Source organism: Neovison vison, chromosome 7 (assembly GCF_020171115.1).
Source record: "Neovison vison isolate M4711 chromosome 7, ASM_NN_V1, whole genome shotgun sequence".
NCBI classification, from domain to species: Eukaryota; Metazoa; Chordata; class Mammalia; order Carnivora; family Mustelidae; genus Neogale; species Neogale vison.
In genome coordinates, this window is record NC_058097.1 from 177,852,501 (window position 1) to 177,874,321 (window position 21,821).

The following is a 21,821-nucleotide window of genomic DNA, read 5'->3' on the forward strand; positions in this document are numbered from 1 at the left end:
TCACTGGAATTTAATAAGTAGATAAAAATGATTTAGAGAAACATGTCAGCTTTGAAGTTAAAAGATACTTATATCTTTTATGAGTGGATATTTTACAAGTTGAATTTCTACAGAATTTTCAATCTCCCCTTCCATTCTTATTTATATCATTGAGCTTTAACGTAGAAGAAAAGCCTTATGAGAAAACAGTCAACATGAGACCAGTGCCTTTAACAGCACTTGCCTAACTGCAGCATTCAACAGATTCAAAATTAATGTAATCTGAAGTTAATACATTTTATTCTATTAGGAAAGTTACAATGTGTAAGATGAAGTTTTTCAGTATTTTGGTGGTTTCTGTTTTTCCCTGCATTACCTCTCTATGCTAGTAAACCTGATATGCTTATTTTAATTCCCAATTTTTCTCTTCAAAGTTCCTTAATTGCCTCTTTTTAAAAGTATCTGGTAGCTCTGAGAGCTTCCCTTGTAATCTGCATTCCTTTAATGGGTCTAAAATCACACTGTTCAATGGCCAAGTTCCCTTAAAAATCTAAGAATATCTTTAAATATCTTTCACAACCTCAATAACTTTCACTACGAGATTGCTATTAACAAAGTAAACTTTTTTCATGATAATCTTAAACTGCTGTTTGTTGTTAAAGTTACATCTGTACAGCATTTATAGATGATATGTAGTATATTTCTATTTTTTAAATATTTTTGGTAGGAAAAATTTCAAATACACAAAAGTAGAATATGAACTTAGACCATCACCCTGCGTGAACACCCATCAGTGTTAAGTCCTATGTATTTCATCCATTTACCTCTCCCCCTATTTTTTATTCTAGAATATTTTTATAAAGCAAAACTTGGACACTTAATTCATGTGGTGGTTAGAATACACTGTTCTCTGAAATGTTGAATATTTGAATGTTTTAATGTTGGTACATAACTAAGGGATTCTATTTAAAGTGTTTGAGTTACAAATATCAGTGATATGAAATGTATTAATGTTACACCTCAACAGTGTTTGTAAAATGAAAGCTGGATTCTGGTGCTGGTGAAGGGAAGCTAGAAGTAGAAAAGTCAAGGAAAGAGGGAGAAAATTGGGAGAAGAAAATGAGGGAAGTTTTTTCAGTACAGAATGAAAAGGAATAAACATGTCCACTGGCAGAAACCTTATCAACAACTGAGATTCTAATTAGATAGTTGTTGCTAATTTAAAATTAATGACCTGGACCTGTGATTATTTCTGCTATTTCCAGTTCCTTGGTGAAATTTTTTTAAATTTCCAGTATGCATTTGCACCTTAGTACATGTTAATATCAGTGGCTCAGATTTAGGTGAAAAAAAAAAATCCACTCATATTTAAATAAAACCTTTCCTACTTTTACTTATATACATGTATAGAGTATCTTAGGTTTAGGTAAAGAAAATATGTAAGTGGTTTCATTTTAAACATAAACAGCCCCTTTATCAGGAATAAGGAGTAGAAATTCAAATTTAAAGAAAACATAAACATTGTTTTCTTACCTGGTCCAGTATCCTTCCTGATACCATCATCGTTTTTGCAAAGTGTCACTGAAACCAGATTTTTGTTTGCTGATGGGCCTACTGGTCTCTCCTTCAACAAAGGAATGCTAGAAGTTGAAGTGCTCAGTGTTTGACTTTCAGTTTGATTTACTTTTGACCAAGGACTGGGGTCTAAGAAATTCACATATACTGGAATTTTCTCAGTTTTTTTATCTGAAGTTGAAAGATCAAAGGCTGACCTTCCACTTCTGTTTACTAAATCTCCAGATGGCTTTATGTGAAATGAACATGATTCTTCCAGCTGTCCTTCACTGTAAATTTTTCCTGAAACGATGTCATTTAATGACTCTGTTTTCTCTGTATTATTTAACAATGAATGCTGTCTTTCATTGACATTCACAAAAAGGAAGAGGTCATTTTTTGTGGCGTTAGTTATCTGAGTCTCATCAATCTGACTTTCTTTATTAGAAAACTGTATTTCTGTGGAAGTTTGCATAGGAACAGCAATTTTCATGTCTTCAGCTTGTGAAGTATGTATATTCTCATTTTTAGCCTGAAGATGGGAAGTGGTTGCACTGTTTTCTAAGTATCCCAGACAGTTCTTTAGCTGGCTAGTGTGCATCTCATTCAGATTTTCCCGCATTATTCTTTCACCAGGGCTTGAGTTGGGTTTCACCAACATAGGCATGATACTAACATTTTTATCTAAATTCTTAAGTACTTTCAAATTCTCACTGAAAGCAGCGGATGAAATGGGCTTGTTAGTTGCTGTGTCAGAGGGAATAGTCGGTTCAGGTCTCTCTGAAGTATCATTACAGAGCTGCTGGAAAACTGAAGTTTGTTTAAATGGCGATAAACTGCACTCACTTTTCTTATTTAACAGTTGCATTTGGTTTATTTTACATTGTTTATCATCTAACATAACATTACTTGACTCCTGTAAACTGTATTTCTGACACTGAACAGCATTCTTTTCTACATTGAGAGATGAATCCAGATATGCTTTGGTTTGGTCACTACTTGTAATTTCCTTCTCTGTGGCATTTTCTTGAATCCCTGGAAGCAATCTGAACCGTTCAAATGGTTCATCTTCAGAAACCTCTTTCTTCTGATTTGTATGCCGAGTCACCCCACTTTGGATATTGTTAGATGATCTGTTATTATCAACCTCCAGATGGGCATCTGCATTGTGAAGATCAAATCCTTCAGTTCCTTTTAGGAGTATCTTTTCTGTTTCTATTGATCTGTCTGCCACTAAAAAAGAATTTTTTGGTGATTTAAATTCTGTACATCCATTGTCTTTTCCTGAACCCACTTTATCTTTTATTTCTGCGGTAACTGCTTTTCTAAAGTCAGTAACATTCAAGGTTTGTGCTTGACTAATTAGTTCTTTTTCTGTGCCGAGGTTTTTGCTTAGGGAGATTTCAATCTGATTTTCATCCTGAGATACAGTAGGATCAGTTTCATTCTTGGAGCTTTCTTCAAAAAGCTGTAAATCTGTCATGAAGAGAACACAGTAAATTTTTATATTATACCCTAAAACCTGCTTTTATAAGACATAATGTATTACCTATTCATATAAAAACATTTAGCCTTAAATATTTCATTGGCCATACACAAACATTACGATATCAATTTTACCAAATATTGAATTCCCTTGTTCATAATAACATTTAGCATGCTAAATATTTGGCTCTTCTCATATTAAATTTTGATTTCACAAAGTATTTTTGGTTTAAAAAGAGGGAAGTTCAGGGTATTAGGAAATGGTTTTTAGTTTTCTAGTTTCTTACACTTCCTTTTGAGCATACAGTACAATGCCATGTAAATATACAGCCAAGTAAATAAAAATGAATTTATCCTAACAAGTTAGACTCTAATTTCTATTATTACTGTCAAAGAAATATTTAACCAAGGAACCTGAAGATCTAATTGGCTTTATTAAATGATTCATTGAATCAGAGAGCATCCTATCTAAGCAAAGAAAAAAGAGCCCCATTGAGCTACAGAGAAAAAGGTTTTTAAAGGTAGAGAATGAATAGACAAAGGAAATTATTAGCAAAGAATACATTGTTTTAGGCAAGGTTGCCCTCCTATGGGGAAAGAAAGAGGTCTGTCAATGGATTTTTTACTGCTGACCAGAAAATTCCAGGTTGACTCATTAAAGGTTACATTCCTGAGGATTGAAGCTGCAGTTTGGTTGGTATTAAGTTTTGGTTTGCTGACATGGATTCTTAACATGAGTAACTCCATTTTGGGCCTGTGGTTTTCTTTTTACCACTCCTGAGGATCCAGAATTGCTAGCTGTTTCTTCAAGACTGACAATTACCACTTCTTATTCATTACTTTCTAAGTATTTTAAAGTTTGGAGATACTTCTGTGCAAATGTATAGAATACTTAAGAAATATGTTTTATTCATCTAGGTTTTAACCATAGATTTCAAATTTTCCATATAGTTAACCTAGAATACGAAAATTCAGGACTTGAAGGGCTTTAGTCCATTCATTTTCTCTACAACATCTCCACCAAGTGGTTGTTCAGCCTAGGTTTGAACACCTTCATAAAATAAGTCTGTGGTCTTTATAAGCAGTTCTTTTTCAAGATGGACAAGTTTAGTAAATTATTTCAGTAGTTACAGAAAGGCATTTGAACTAAGAAAAGTGCTCTAGGTCTGATACTCAGAAGGTTATTCATATCCCAAAGAACACTCCACAAAGCAGTGAATGCAGAAAACTGAACGCAAAAAGCTATGGAGTAAGTGATAAGGAAAGGCAGAAATGGAATTTTTCCCAAAAATACTGACTATAAAGAATAGCTCAAAAGAAGCCATCTTAAGACCATACACAAATGAAAAAGAGTTTCTTCAACTACAGTATGGGATCCTCAAAGCAAAGACTTTAATTGGTACTCCCCTGAATTCCATAGGTGGTCTTGCACAGCACTTTGACAGATCCTTTATTTGTGGGAGAAAAGGGGAGCTCAGTATTTAAAATTAGAAAATAGCAGTATGCTGGTTACCTTCTACCATGACTTCTATAAACGGACCCTCTTTCTTCTCCTTTTCTCTGTAGTTCGTATCTGAACAAAAACTCAAAGCATCTTTCTTTCTTTCTTGCCCAGAATTGTATTTCTGTATGATGTTTTCTGATTTTTCCATTGACATTTCACTGTTTTTAGTATTTACTTCTGGAATATTCTAATGGAAAAGGAAAAAAAATACCTTTAATGTAAAAACACTGTTAAATAGTATAAGACTTCTGAACAATTCTTCTGATAAAAGTACAATCTGTGTTTCAATTCAGCCATTCAGTAATTTCTATTTGAAAGCCAAATGACTTACTAAATGTAGTATACTACTTTTTGTAATAAGATCTCTTAAACTTCATTTTGTATCATTTATCACATTTAAACAAAACTGAGACCCTTTGAAGTTTTCAGTATGCATTCTACATTATTATATAATCTCACACATTATATATAATAAAATAACCACTCATTAAAAGCAGAGTAGTCATGGTTAGCAAACTGTTTTGAGTATTTGGTATTTTTATGTATCTTGAAAGTAGTGGATCAGTTCAACATCCTTTTATTCCCTCTATATTCAGCACATAACCATTGAAACACTGTACTAAGTTTTCAGATGCAATAAAGAACAGCCTACAGACCCTAGCCTCAAGAAACAATCCAGGAGGAAGATAGGAAAAGAATAATCTAGATGAGGATAGGAGGCACTCCAGGGAAAGCAAAAGACATACAAAGATGCTAAACACAAGCAAGATAATAGTCTTCATCAACTACTCGGGATTTCTTTCAGCTAGAGCTTAGATTGCTGGGAGAATGGAGAGATGGGAGGCTTGAGGTAAGCTATGCCCAGGTCATTACGGGCCAAATACAGCATGCTGAGGGTTTCCAGGAAGACCATGAGAAATCACTGAAGGGTTTTAGACAAGGTAATAAACACGATCTGATTGGAAAGACCATTCTGGCTGCAGCATCAAGAATAGATTAACGGGCGCCTGGGTGGCTCAGTTGGTTAAGCAACTGTCTTCGGCTCAGGTCATGATCCCGGAGTCCCAGGATCGAGTCCCACATCGGGCTCCCAGCTCCATGGGGAGTCTGCTTCTGACCTTCTCCCCTCTCATGCTCTCTCTCACTCTCTCTCTCAAATAAATAAATAATAATAAAATATTTAAAAAAAAAAAGAATAGATTAATGCTTTTTAAACTTCATTGATTAAAAACTGCTATGAGAAGTAAATGTTCTACAACACAGCACACCAGATACCTACTCAGTGAGATTATATTCTGTTTTCTATGCTACTTTATTTCATTTTTTAAAGAACATTGGTCACAGACCACTAAACTAATAGGCTGCACCTAGAAGTCTGAAAAATACTGAATTAAAGGGAGACAACATGAGGCAGAGAGATGGATCAGAAGAGTGTCCTAGTGCCATAGTCCAGGGGATATCAGTAGAGATGAAGAACTGAATAGATACATGAATTATTTATGAGCTAATCAACAGGACTTGATGAATAATGGGATATAAAACAGTCAAGATTGATTCACAGAGTTTAGGTATGTAGAGGTGACTGGTGGATGTTATTTACTCAACTAGAAAACAGGAGTAGTAGCAGGTGTGGATGAAAATGTCATGGGTTGTTTGAACCTGCTGAGTGTGAAAAGTTAGTAAGATAATAAGGTAGAGATGTCTAATGAACATCTAGATTTATGAATCTGGAGCTTATGAGAAAATCTACCTGGAAATGTAGATTTGAAAATCATTGGTAGATGGCCACTGAAGATGTACAAGTTGATGAGACTAAGTAATGAGAGTATATTTTGAAGGGAAAAAAGGGGTAAAGCATAAAATCCTAATGAAAACCACAAAAGAGGCAGAAGAAGAGAAGCTTGCAAAAGATAAATCTGTAAAGGAGAATGACAAAAACAGTATGGTAGTTACCAGGAGCTTTGTAGTCTTGGATAAATACGGGTTCAAATCTGGTTTCAGTACTTACTAAGTATGAAATCTTAGAAGAATATACTAGTTAACCATTGCTGTGTAACAAGTTACCCAAACTCAGAGGTTTAAACCAGCAAACATTTATTATGCCATAGTTTCAGTGAATCAGGAAATCACGAATGATTTGGCTTTGTGACTCAGGGTCTTATGAGGTTCCACGCAAGCTGTCATTACTGGAAGACTTAATGGGCTGGAGGGTCTACCCCTAAGAAGGCTCACTGAATGGCTGGCGGTTGGTGCTGGCTGTTCGGTGGGGTGCCTAAGTTCTCTTCTATGGGGCCTTTCTTCCTCCAGGAACCTGACTCTACAGGGAGAGAGATGGACACAGGATCAAAAATGTTTTTTTGTGTACCTTGTAAAATGAGAGAAACCTTAGCATGTTTAATTGTACATGGAAAAATATAAACTAGTAACTCACAAAAGAAATATAACTGACAAACATAAGAAAATATGTTTGGGGCACCTGGTTGGCTCAGTTGGTAAGCATCTGCCTTTGGCTCAGGTCATGATCCCAGGGTTCTGGGATCGAGCCCTGCATGGGGCTCCCTGCTCAGTGGGGAGCCTGCTTCTCCCTCTGCCTGCTCTACCTGCTGCTCCCCTGCTTTGTTCCCATTCTTGTTTTATCTCTTTGTCCAAAAAAGTGAATAAAATCTTTTTAAAAATACATGTTTAATAAAAATGCAAATTAAAACTGATTAAGGTAAGAATTCAGAGAGTTTGGATATGCAGGTGTTTTTATATTTGGTTGGTGGGAGTATAAACAATCTGGGGCGCCTGGGTGGCTCAGTGGGTTAAAGCCTCTGCCTTCGGCTCAGGTCATGATCCCATGGTCCTGGGATCAAGCCCCACATCGGGCTCTCCGCTAGGCAGGGAGCCTGCTTCCCTTCCTCTCTCTTTGCCTGCCTCTCTGCCTACTTGTGATCTGTCAAATTAAAAAACAAAAACAAAAAAAACACTCTGGAAGGCAGTCTCACAATACGTGTCAAAATTATAAGAAGCAAGCTCTTTGATCCAGCAATACTATTTTTGGAAATTTATTCTAAAGAAATCATCGCAAAAGTACACAAAGATATTTGTATAAGGATGTTCTACAGTAGAGAAGTAGAGAGATTAATTATGGCACATCTCATTCATACAATTGGAACTGTGATACATGGCAATTGCTACTGACTTAGAAAGCCACTATTTAAATTAAAAAGGCAGTTTCTTGAAAGGTTTAATATAGACTCAGCAAATCCACTCTAGGTTTATACTTCCCCAAAAATGAAAACAGAGACTCACACAGATGGCTGAATGCCAGTATTCAGCAGCGTTATTCACAGTAGCCAAAAGGTGAAGACCCAAGTGTCATTAACAAATAAATAGATAAACAAAAGCTGGTATATCCATTCACTGGAATATTATTCTGCTGTAAAAAGGAATAAAGTTCTAATACAGGCTGTAACATGGGTAAACTTGGAAAACCTCATGCTAAGTGAAATAAACCAGATAAAAAGGACAAATATTACACAATTCCACTCATATAAAATATATAGAATAGGCAAATTCATAGAGTCAGAAAGTAAATTAGAGGTTACCAGAAGCTGGGGAGAGGGGAGGTGGGGAGTCACTGGTTAATAGTTAGACAGTTTCAATTTGGAATGATGACAGATTCTTGGAAATATTGGCAAAGACTGCACAACACTGTACTTAATTATTTGCAATTAATGCAATTGAATTGTAATTTTAAATGTCAGCAGAAAGGACAGAGAGATGATGGATTTAGCAAAAAAAAAAATTTAACTATTACAGATGTTCAAAGATTTAAAGAACAACATGAATATAATAAAAATATATCCCCCAAAAGAATCAAATGGAAATTCTAGAGATGATATATACACTATATGAAATAAAAACTCACTGTATAGGCTTAACCAAGATTAAACATATTAGAACAAAAGATAAGTGGACTTCAGGGCACAGAACAATATAAAATCCCCATGGGAGAAGACAGAGAAAAAAGACTGAAAACAATGTGCAGCACCTGAACCTGGGGGACACGATCAAGCAGTTTAATGTATGTGTAGTTGAAGTCCCATAAGAGGAGAAGGGGACGGAAAAAAATCTTTGAAGAGGTAATGACCAGAAATTCACCAAATTTGATGAAAACTCATTCCACAGATTCACAAATCATTCAATAAATCCCAAGCAAAATATACACAAAGAAAACCAAAGCAAGGCAGGATATGATAAAGAGGGATGTGAATTTCACAACTGCAGCCTTGCCAGAAGCAATGCAAGCAACAAGGCAACAGCGTCTTCAAATGAATAAAAGAGAAAACTGTCCATCTAGAATTTTAGATCCACTGAAAATACCCTTTACAAATTAAGGAGAAATAAACAATTTTCCAGACAAATAAAAGCTGAGAGGATTCCTCACCAGATGTGCACACACTTACTCAAACACAAATATTAAGGGAAGCTCTTCAAGCTGAAGTACTAGGATACCAGCTAGAAACCTGGATCTACACTAATGAATAAAGAGTGCCTCAAATGGTAAATATGATTGAAGGTAAAAGACTTATTTTCTCTAATTCTTCATTTTCTTAACCAGGTTAAAAAAAAAGGTTAAAATTTTAAAGTAAATAACACTACATGGTGGAGTTGATAACATGTAAAAGTAAAGTGTATTATAAAAATAACACAAAAACCAGGAAGGAGAAAATGAGAATATAGTATTGTGAGCTTCTTACTAATCAGAGAATTTGGCATAATCTTATTTGAAAGCAGACTATAATCAATTACTTCAGAAAAAACTTGGCAAACTATGGCCAGTGTGCCAAATATGGCCTACTGTTTTGGCAAATATACTTTTATTGGTACACAACCATACCCATTTATGAACTACACAGATCAGAATAGTTTAAGTAGTACATTTTATGTTATGTATATTTTACCAGAATAAAAAAATACAAGGAACAGTTCTCAAAGAGAAAAGACTTCCTCATGTTATTACTCAACATAAAGGAATTATGAATATTCCCTTTAGAAAAAGTCACAGGATTAAAAAGGATACATAATGCAAGCACTAATCATTAGTGCTTCTCCCACTAATTGGGAGAAGCACTACTCTTCTCCCACTAACAAGTACACACACACACAAAAAAATTCAGTAGGGATAGAAAAGACTTGAATACCATTATCAACCAGCCTGATCTAACTGACAGTTATAAAATATTCAACCAACCAATAACAATAACAATAACAATCTTAGTCATTAGTACAACTGTTACTGCAAATCACGGAACCAGGAGGCTGTCTGGGACACTTACACCACAGTGTAAGTATTCTTTCAAGGGCACATGAAATATTCACCAAAAGAGAGGCACTTAGGTGGCTCAGTCCACTAAGCATTTGCCTTCAGCTCAGGTCAAAATCTCAGGGTCCTGGGATCAAGTCCTGTGTCTCTCTTGGGCTCTCTGCTTAGCAGAGAGTCTGTTTCTCACTCTACCTCTGACCCTCCCCCCGTTCTGTGTACATGCTCTCTCTCAAATAAATAAAATCTTTTAAAAAAGAAGAAAGAAAAAAAAAAGAAATATTCACCAAGATAGATAATAGGCTTGGCTAAAAAGCAAGTCTTTTTAAAGAAACTCTTAATCTCACAAACTGAAGGGTGCTGGGGGGTATGGGGGTAGGGATAGGGTGGCTGGGTTATGGACATTGGGGAGGGTATGTGTTATGGTGAGTGCCATGTATTGTGTAAGTCTGATGATTCACAGACCTGTACCCCTGGAGCAAATAATACATCGTATGTTAATTTTTAAAAAGGATATTTATATTTAAAAGGATATATGTAGATTTAAAAGGATAAAAGCCTTACAGAAAATGTTCTCTGACCACAACTAAATTATAGTTGAAATCACTAAAAGAAAGATATTTGGAAAATTTTCAAAAACTTGGAAATTAAATTACAGTTGTAAGTCCTACCCATATGGTTTATGCCCATACCCATGGATCAAGGAAGACCTCACAAAAGGAATTTTTAAATATGAATAAGGATGAAAACACTGCATGTCAGAATTTGTGGGATGAAGCTATAACAATGCTTAGAGGAAAACTTATAGCTTTATATGCTTATATTAGGAAAGAAGAAAGGCCAATAATCAATTGTCTAAGTTTCCATGTTAAGCAGCTAGAAAAAACGTATCAAAGCCAAAGTAAGTAGGATGAAGGAAATAATAAAGTTAACAGCAAAAACCAATGAAATAGAAAATGAACTAACATGAGAAGGAAATCAATGAAGTCAAAACCTGGTTCTCTGAGAAGACCAATAACGTTGAAAATCTAGCTAAATTGATGAGACAGAGAAGGAATAAGGAGGAGGAGAAGGAGGAGTGAGAAGAAGAGAGGCAGAACAACACAAATGAAAGAGAGGGCATTAATAAGGAGGAATGTAATAATAAAGGAATATCATGAGCAACTCTTTGACAAGAAATTTGACAACTCAGATGAAAAGGACGAGTTCCCTGAGGGACAAAAATTACCAAACACCACTGTGGTGTAAGTGTCCCAGACAGCCTCCTGGTTCCGTGATTTGCAGTAACAGTTGTACTAATGACTAAGATCTCAAAACAGCACAGGGAAAAGGCATATCAGGGTAGAGTCTGGAGCAAAGCAGGTACAAACTTTCAGGAGCCCCATTCCAGTGAAATCATACAGGACATGCTTATCCTGCAACAGTGAATTGTGACAACAAATGTGAATTTTCCTCCACGAGGTAAGCTCTTCGGAGACTCCGTGCTCAAGGTTTTTTTGGTGCTGGTCATGCAGGCACCACCTGCCCAGTGCGCGCCAGAACTCCGGACTCCCAATAAGAAAACACAAGTTCAGAGTAAAGCACGATGTTTAACTAACACTTTAGGCACAGTGAGCCACTCCTGGCAGTTAGGAGATGGTGGGGAACCTTCTCCAGAACCAAGTTTCCAGGTACCAGTCAAGGGCCAACTTTGTATGCAGGCCTTTCTGAGGACAGCATTCACAGACCTCTCTGTTAACTATTTCTTCTGCACACCAACATGGGAAGAAATAGAGTGAACTGCCCTATCAACAATACTGAACTTGTTATTAAAAATCTTCCCACGAAGAAAAAGCAGATAGCTTTACAGCAAATTCTATCTAATATTTAATAAAGAAATAATAACAACTCTACACAATACTCTTCTGGGAGCGGGGAACACACTCTAACTCATCTTATGAAGTCAGTATTACTCTGATATGAAAACCAGACCAAAAGAACACAAAGAAAAAACAAATGAAACCTACAGATCAGTATTCCTAATCAATGCAAAATCCTTAACATAGCATTAACAAATTACATTCAGCCATCTATTAAAAATATTTCAAGAATGCAGTGTTATTTTAAATTTGTAAATCAATTAATGTAATTAATTGGTTAATAACATATTAATGGAATAAAGAAAAAATGATTATCTCATCAAATACAGAAAAACCATTTCACAAAATTTAATACCCATTCATGATTAAAAATTCAGCAAACTAGGAACAGAAGGAAACTTAATCTGATAAAAAACATATACAAACAATGTATAACTAACATCCTATGAAATGGTTAAAGACTAAAAATTCTCCCTCTGAGATGGAGGAACAAGACAAGCAAGTCTACCGTCAAACCTTTCATTCAACACTGTACTAGAGAGTCTTAGCTACTGTGATAAATTGAGGAAAAAAGTAAAATTCATACAAAGCAGAAGGAAATAAAACTTCCTGAAATTCACAGATGACATAATATACACAGAAAACCCAACAATTAGAAGGAAAAAAACCCTACCATTACAATAAATTTTAAAAGGTAATAGGATATAATGTCAATGTATAAAAATCAAATTTTACTCCATGTACTAGCAAGAAACAATTAGAAAAATTAACTTTTAAAATACTATTTATAATAGGATTCTAAAATATGAAATATTCAGGGATAAATTTCACAAAACACTTTAAAGACTTACACAATGAAAATTACAAAACATTTCTGAGAAAGACATTAAAGAATGTCTAAATAAATGTAAAGATATACCACATTCACAAATTGGAGGACTCAGTACTGTTGAGATGTCAGTTCTTCACAAATTAATCTACAGATTCAACACAATCCGAAATCCCACAGTCTTAGGTGTTTTGTTTTTTTTTTTTAAGAAACTGACAAACTGATTCTAAAAATTATCTGGAAATGCAAAGGGCGTAGAATAGCCAAAACAATCTTGAAAAAGAAAAAGAAAATCAAGGACTTGCACTACCACATTTTAAGACCTCTTACAAAGCTACAGTAATAAACAAGTGTTGTGTATTGACTTAATGATAAACAATCAATGGAACATAATAAAGATTCAGAAATATATCCACTCATATATTAGATCAACTAATTTTCAAAGAATGTACCAAAGTATAATGAGAGAAAAAAAGTCTTTTCAAGAAATGTGTGTATAAGGAACTGAAAATCCATGTCCAAAAAATAACCCTCAATCCTTCTATCATACTGTACACAAAAATAAACTAAAAATGTATCACAAACTACATACTTATACTCATTTTTTTTTAAAGTTGGGACCCTGAAAATAGAAAGCAGAGAGAAAATCATCAGTAATGGTCTTAAGTTTCATACCCCCCAAACACTTGAATTTTACCTGAAGCTTCTTGTCTTCCTCAAACTTCTTCTGATCACATAATTCATTGTAACGTTCTTGTACCTTAGTATGAGTTTCTTTAAGTGATGATAACTCATTTTTTATTTCATTAATTTCTCCATTAAGTTCTTCAACCTAATACAAAATTTAACCAAAATGAATAGTTATATAAATGTGTATAGGGACGCCTCAGTGGCTCAGTCAGTTGAGCATCAGACTCTTGGTTTCAGCTCAGGTCGTGTCTCAGGGTCCTGAGATGGAGCCCTGGGGTAGGCTCTGCTCTCAGCAGGGAGTCCACTTGAGATTCTCTCCTCTGTCCCCCTGACCACCCTGCTCGCAAACATTCTCATGAATGAATAAATAAATAGATCTGTTTTGTATGATGACATTTTATTAACACAAATTTTTGGAAATAGCAAAAAAAATTAAAGTGATCCCAAAGTAATTACTAATATTGAGAGCTACTATTCATTGAATTGTGCTGAGTACTTAAATACAAATTCATACTCATAAAAATCCCCAATTTACAGGTGAGAAATATGAGGCTCCCAGATGTTTAAGTAATTTGTCAAGATCAGGTGGATATAGTCAGGCAGGATCCAAATCCAAAGCTAAATATAGGAGTTGTATTCTTAATGACTACATTTAACAATCTCTTCTTACAAATGAAAAATTATTTTTTTAAAATTCTCTAAAAGTTACACCTTCATTACTTTCTTCAAAGTTTTATTTTCTTGTTGCAAATCAGACATACAGATTTTATCTCAACTGAGTGACCAGTACTAAGCACTAAGTAGTGCAAAAATAACTGCCACTTGAGCCTGATATTTACACCCAGACACAGGGCTTTCACTGGCTGTTTAAAATCTCTTTCATGGAAACCTCAAATATAAGACAAAGTAAGTGCCACTAAGTCCCTGTGCAGGCTAGCAGACAAGAACTCCCCTATTACTTCCTGTCATCTCATCTATTCTTAACCTTTTGTTTTTTTTAAAGATTTTATTTATTTATTTGACAGACAGAGATCACAAGTGGGTAGAGAGGCAGGCAGAGAGAGGGGGAAGAAGGCTCCCCGCTGAGCAGAGATCCCGATGCAGGGCTCAATCCCAGGACCCTGGGATCATGACCTGAGCCGAAGGCAGAGGCTTAACCCACTGAACCACCCGGGGTGCCCCTATTCTTAACTTTTTAAAGATCTATCTGTACAAGGTGCTTTTTTTCCAAGGCTCAACTTTCCATGTGTTTTTATCCCATCCTTTCCTATTCCCCTCAAAGCTTAGTTCTGGCACTAATCCCTTCCCTGTTGCTTATTCACAATTCTTCCCACCATACCAGCATGTTCTCTTCCACCTTACAAACAGAACTAGAACAAAAACAAGCCTTAACAAAAGGAACAAATATGCTCTTCTTACAGTCTTAACTCATTTCTCACTTCGACCCAATTACTCTCTCTCTTTTTAAGAAATTTTATTTACTTGAGAGAAAGAGAGAATGAGAGAGTGAGCGTGGGGAGGGAAGTGTCAGAGGGAGAAGCAGACTCCCCTCTGAGCAGGGAGCCCAACATGGGACTTGATCCTGAGACTCCAGGATTATGACCTGAGCCAAAGGCAGTTGCTTAACCAAATGAGCCACCCAGATACCCGTCTCTCTCCCTTTAAAAGAAAAAAGATCTATTTCTTTTAGAGAGAGGAGAGAATGTGCATGGGTTGGGAGAGGGGCAGGAGGAGAGAATCTTCAAGCAGAATCCCTGCTGAGCGTGTTGTATGATGTGGGGCCCGATCTCACGACTCTGAGATCATGAACTGAGAGGAAGCCAAGAGCTGGACACTTAATGAATTGAGCCACTTCTTTAATATAAAAGTCGACACTTGGCTACTTCCAAATTCTAACTTCCCAACCCTCCTTAACAACCTGACTCCTGCCCTCACTATTCTACAGCTCTCCACCCCCACACACAGATACCACCTGCAGATTAGCCAGAAAGGCTTTTCCCCAAGTTTCATACCAGTTAACAGCTCTTGGAGCACAACTGTGTTGACTGCTTGTTCTTGGAACAGCCTCTTTTCTGTGTGTTCACGGCATTACTCTCCCATATCCTCCTACCTTTCTCACTGTTCTTACCAGGTTCCTCCTCCCACCCTGTCCCAACACACACCCCCCTACTGTTTCTTCTTTAACCTTCTTCTCTAGTCCTCTACTCCTTCAGTAGACGATTATAACTATACCTTGAAATTTTATCTTTATGCTAATAAACCTTAAATCTGTATCTCATCTCTCAACTTCCCTCCTAAGATAAGATTCACATTTCTAAATGCATGGTTATGCATTTCAGGCTAGATGTCCTGCAGGCACTATACATTTACCAGCTTCCAAATTAAAGTCATTCTTTTCATCTACCAAATCTGCTTCTCCTTTTACATTTCTTATGTGAACTAATGACATTATCATCTACTTGTTACACTAATCTCAGAGTCATGTTGGACTCCTTTCCCCTTCTAATATTTATTATATATAAAATACCACTATCCTGCCAATTCTACTTTTAAATGTTTTTTGCATCTATTCCTCTTCTCTGTTCTCACTACTGTTACCCTAATTCACACCCTCATGGAGTCAAGGTTGCATTCTTCACAGTATTCTTGCTGCTCCTTCTCCACAAAGCTGTCCTCCATACTGCTGCAAGAGTTATTTTTCTAGGGACGCCTGGGTGGCTCAGTGGGTTAAAGCCTCTGCCTTCAGCTCAGGTCATGATCTCGGGGTCCTGGGATCGAGCCCCACATCCGGCTCTCTGCTCAGTGGGCAGTCTGCTTCCCCCCCGCCCCCGCACCCTGCCTACCTCTGCCTACTTGTGATCTCTGTCAAATAAATAAAGTCTTAAAAAAAAAGAGAGAGAGAGTTATTTTTCTAAAACTCAGATCTGACTATGTCACTTCTCTGCTGTAATATTCTCAGTGACTTTCCATTACTTATAAAGTAAAATTCAACTTCCTTAATAAGGAGCCTCTTGGAAAATGATCTCAACCTATTTTCCAATGTCACATTCCACATATTCTATGCTTTATTCAAATCAGACTGCTCATCACTCTTGAAAATACAGTTTCATGCTTCCAGGATTTTTCCTTTCTTTACCAAATGGAATGTCAACAAGATGGAAAGAGAAGTGTAGGAAATGGCACACATTGTTGGTGAAACCTTATTTACACGTTCGAGGCCAAACTAGGATAATTTTTTCTCTAAAATTTTCTCCAACATAGCTAAATAGATATGGTTTATTTTGTTCTTTCATGGTAATTTGTTAATACTATCAAAACCACTCCATGCTATTGTGGTCAATTTCATAGTTATCTGTCCCTTTGAATGTGAGCTCTTTATTGAGCTTTGTATCTTGGGCATCTCTGAAAATCCAGTACCTAGAATAGTGCCTAATAAACAGTAGATGCTCAACAAATGATATAAATTGAGTTCCTTTTGTGACCTGTGCTTTCCTCTAAATAATTTCTGAATATCCTCATTTATTGTCTTTTTGTCTATATATACCCATTAGCTATATACCTAGTCAAATGAAAACAGATACACATTACACTGTTCTTTGTAATATTTCGATGAATTTTAACTATACTGTCTAAAGATATTCACAAAATTTTATTTGTATGTCTCTTTCACTGCTTTCTGAGAAAATAGCAGTTTGTATGATTCCATCTTATTTTTATCTGTATCTTTTTAAGTTTTTAAAAACCCATCTTGATCCAATCTTAGTAGCAAATACCTTCACTATTCTTCACTCAAGAATGGTGAAAAACTTACATAGCGATAGAAACACAATTAAAGAGCAGATCTAACCTCCCATTCAAGAAAACTCATAAATAGAACCATAGCAGCTTTTTCTTTAAAAAAGAAAAAATTATTTGAGAGAAAGCACGTGCATGAGAGGGCGAGCACAAGCAGTGGGGGGAGGGGTAAGGGGAGAGCGAGAAGCAGACTCCCCTTTGAGCAGGAAGCCTAATGCGGGGCTCAATCCCAGTACCCCGGGATCATGACCTGAGCTGAAGGCAGATGCTTGACTGACTGAGCCACCCAGGCGCCCTCAGCTTTTTCTTAACTATGTTCTGTTTAGTACTAAAGCATATGGAAGTGAAATGACCGTAGAAGCTCAAAAATCCTATTTCACACAAATTTATAGAAATTTGTATGATACAACTTTATAGACTGAGGCCTCACCAGTGAAACTGAATGGTTATTTTTCTTAATTCAGTGCATTTTTCCTTGTGGGAGGGACATGGTTATGGTTTCAGGGAAAATGAATGTTTAATTTCTGAGTGCAAATAATCTCTCTTTTTTTGGCATGTTTCACATGTTTCAGTATATCCTCTTTTCATTTTACAGTTCTCCTTATCCTGACAGTACCATTTCCATGATTTTTAAACATCAGGAATGAGAAGGAAGTGTTAGGATGCAATGTGAATTTGCTGAAGTTAGAATGAATATTACTACGCTTGTTGCTTAACAGTGAACTATAGAGAGTAAGCATTTTTCAGTATTCTGATACAGCTTACTATGAAATGCTTTTTGAGATATGGATAAATCTTATTAAATTCATCAGTGAAGACTTGATCTGTTAAAATACAAATTAAGGGAACATGTTAGCTTTGGAGAGTAGTGAAAACTCAAGAGTTACTTGTGTAATAATTTATATCAAAATTGTCTACAAGAAAATGCTTATCAAACTGGTATTTAGATACATATTAGTATAAAATATATTATATTATTAAGTATTACAAAAATATAGCATAATTAGTATAAAGGTCCAGAATATAATCTTTCTATCCCAAAATACAGTTTTCATAAACTCATAGTAACCTTCTACTGTGTTAATTATTTTTAAAGAATCAAAAAGAAATAAAAATACATATTAAAATAGAATAATCAATTTTGGGGCCTATCAATTTTTAAAGTGAACCTTTATATTTTACAACTTTAATTTATACCATCCATTTCATACTTTTATTATTACTTTACTAAAATGAAAATTTAGTGTAAAATAAACGGATGTGGTTTAAGGAAACAGCTATGTTTATAACATATCAGCTCTTCACGATACAATGTTAATACTACAGAATTCCACTACCATACACATGTTCTAAACATGGCTTTAATACATCTCAACAAAACTGCTGAGGAAAGCTAAACAGATCAGCTAATAGTAACTATATAATTATTTTAATCACTTTCTAAAGTACTATGCAGTTGTTTTATGAAAAGGCAAATTAATTTTTCTTTGTCACATATGGGAAGTCATTCAAATTATATATATTAACATTTATATTAATATAAATATACACACATATATATGTGTGATTTTTCATGCATGAAAGCATTATAGGCAATTTTATTAAATTTAGCTTTTCAACAGCATTTACTTTTTGGAAATACAAGTGCAAGAAGGATGTGTGTCTGACTCTATTCCTTTATTATTTTTGCAATATTTTCTTAGCATTTAATAGTTATTTTAAATGTCTACAACTACTTAAAATATTTTAATATTTTAATATTTTATAAACCTACATGCTTTTTCCAAATTCCCAGTGCTTTCTCATGCTCATTTTGAAGATTAAGGAACTTTTCTTCATTTTCTTTTACCTTCTCCCTTTGCAGCTCATTATCTCTTTCAAGGGTCTGCAATAAAATTAATTATCCAAAAAATAATCAATACCACATTAATGAATTTTGATGTGTTTTATGTTGCTTGGACCTTTGCTTCTAACATGCTGAAAGTGCCATACAGATCAGTGATAATGTGCTATCTCAACAATAATTTTCATAAATTAACAGAAAGGTGCTTATAGTTTAGTTAACAGGAAATAGGGGGAGGTTATGAAAAAGAAATGGCTATAAAAGGGTATAAAAACATTGCCATTATTCAGTTTCACTGCATAAGTTTTAATGTACTGAAAAAGTAATATAAAGTACAGCACTGAAAAATATGAAATGTAGCATAATCCAGCCTAACTCTACTACAAAATTTTAACTACCACAAAACATTTTTTCTGTACCTGTTTATTTTAGAAATTAACTGGCTAGAAAACCCTTAAATATAATTTTAATTTTTTAAATTTCAAATTAACACTTTTTTTAGTGCAGGTTCAGTATTTACCATATTAAATTATTACTTCATAAATTAACATAATATAATCACAACTATACAACCCTCTCCCCCCAAAAAACCTTTAAGAGTAAAAATACTATTTTCTAAGACAAGGGTTTTAAAATTCTTAAATTACTGTCACCAGTATTATTAGGTTTCTTCAGTGTCTGCTGATAATCCAAGTAAACTTCCATAAAAAGATAAATAGTTAAGAACTCTACCCACATGTCTAATACATCTGGAATTTTTAAAGTTCATTTGTTTATCATTATTAAAGTTATTTACGTTCAGAGTAAACATTTCAAGCCACACAAAGGACAGAGAAACCAAGGTAACAGTTCTCCTCCCCAAGAGGTAACCACTCTAGCAGATTCTTGCATAGCCTTCCAGAAATTGTCTCTATCTTTTTTAATGCAGATGAGACCATACCATATATATCGTGTTCTTCTGCAATCTGTTTTTTTCTTAAAAAAAAAAATAAAAGTATTTCTTGCTTACTCTCCATACCATTAAGTACAGATCTATCTCATTTTAAAGGCCTCATAGTATTCCATCTATTTTAAGAGTTTTCTATTATATCTAGAATACCAATACACAATGACATAATTATGGAAAATTATGGAAAAATCTAATAAAAAGCATTTTACAGTTTTAACATTAAAACTCTCCTCCAGCACATAAAGAACATTATTGCGCTTTGATAGCCTTCAGTGAATACCTATTTTGACTGCCTTTACTTCAAGATAATGTAACTCTTTATAGAAGTCATGTGTTTTTAATTTATAGGCAAATAATAGAGCAGTTTCTAAATATTTACAATGTGTTTATTTAATAGCGGCTTACTATTTTAATATTCTAACTAATATAGTATCTATTTATACTGATAACACCATATTTTGGAAGAGACATAAATCAAAGTTTAGAGATGTGAGAAAATATACTAGAGCACCTAGGTAGTAATAAGTGACCAAGAGCTGTATATTCTTAAAACAGTGTATCAGATATCAGTTGTTTCCTATCCCGACCCATAGCCTCATCTAAAAGAAACTGCCTATATCAGATACTCTGTTTCCACCTTTTGGAGATTTTCCAACCTTCCATTATAATTTGGACCTATTGATCTTTCAGTCTGCTACACTGATGGAGTGACCTCTGAGGATTTCCTTCTCTCTTCTGGGGTTGGTCTCTTGGTTCCTAGATCCTATTGTTCCCTCTTTCCTGGTTTATTCCCTTGTCTTGGTAAAGTAAACCTTCCTTTACTTCTTGATAAAGGAGGCACAGGTGGCACATTTTTTGAGGTCCTGCATGTCTGAAAATACCTTTTTTCTACCAACATATAATGATTCATGTAGCCGAATACAGTACAATTCTGCTTTAGAAATCAATTTCTCAGGGGCGCCTGGGTGCCTTGGTCTGTTGAGCTTTCAAATCTTGGTTTGGGCTCAGGTCATGATGTCAGGGTCATGAGACTGAGCCCCACGTGAGGCTCCACACTCAGCAGGGAGTAACCTTGTGTCTCTCCCTCTCCCTCTGGCCCCCCCCCCGCCTTCTCTGTTTTTCAAATAAATAAACAAAATATTTTTTTAAAAAAAATCAATTTCTCGCCAAGCACTGAAGACATGGTTCTATTATCTTCTGTCTTCCAGCACTACCCGTGAGAAGCCGGAAGTCATCATGTTGCCATTCTTCTTCTTAATCCTTTGTGTGTGACCTAATTCTTTTTTCCACAGTTTTAGAATCTTCTCTTTTAGTATAAAATTTCATAATGATATACATTGGTGTTGAGCAAAACAAACTCAAATTCTTCACTTCTAGGTTACATTCCCATTACTTCTTTGGTCATCTCCTCTCCATTTTCCCTGTTCTCTCTGAAATTCACCAGATGTCTTGGAGCAAATCCCTAATATTCTTTCCCTTCTGTTTTCCATCTTCTTGTCTTTTGGTTCTACCTTCCAGAATATTATCTCAATATTACCCTCCAATTTTTCATTGTACTTTTTATGTCTGCTGAAATATTTATTTTAAAGGTTCTCTTTTATTCTTGAGTGTTTCTTTTTCTAAAGACTCCTAATTCTTGTTTTTGTGGGTTAATAAATATATTTCTCCTAATGGAGTGTGTTCTCTTAGATTCTCTAATTTTTTTTTTCATTATCCTGTTAGTTTTGTCTGATTTTCCTGGTAGAGACTTTGTTCAAGAGCCCAGTGATCCTTAACTACATGTTCATGTTAAAAATAAGTATTTAAAAAGCTGGCTAAAAGTTTTGTCAAATGATGGGCTTTGCTGTAGGTTGATCTGGTTGAGCAGTTTCACTGGGAGCACTTAACTGGAACAGCCTGAGCAAGTCAGTTCCCAAAGAAAGGAATCTTCGTTCTCCTGTCTGGAAGCGGTAAGGCTGGCTGTCCTCTAAATCAGGAAACAGAGCGGGAGGTCTCAGATGTCAGTACTTAGACTTCCACCCTGTTT

At 35.2% G+C, this 21,821-nt stretch overlaps 1 protein-coding gene across 1 annotated transcript in view; it reads right to left on the reverse strand.

The window, feature by feature from the left end:
- Positions 1-21,821, reverse strand: part of CCDC73 (coiled-coil domain containing 73) — a 113,212-nt gene that overhangs the window by 4,134 nt on the left and 87,257 nt on the right. Inside the window, exons 12-15 of the mRNA XM_044259030.1 lie at positions 18,778-18,888; positions 13,216-13,350; positions 4,532-4,709; positions 1,513-3,009 (exon numbers count right to left, since the gene is read on the reverse strand). Coding sequence (XP_044114965.1) covers positions 1,513-3,009; positions 4,532-4,709; positions 13,216-13,350; positions 18,778-18,888 — 1,921 coding nt within the window. The remainder of the gene's footprint in view (positions 1-1,512; positions 3,010-4,531; positions 4,710-13,215; positions 13,351-18,777; positions 18,889-21,821) is intronic.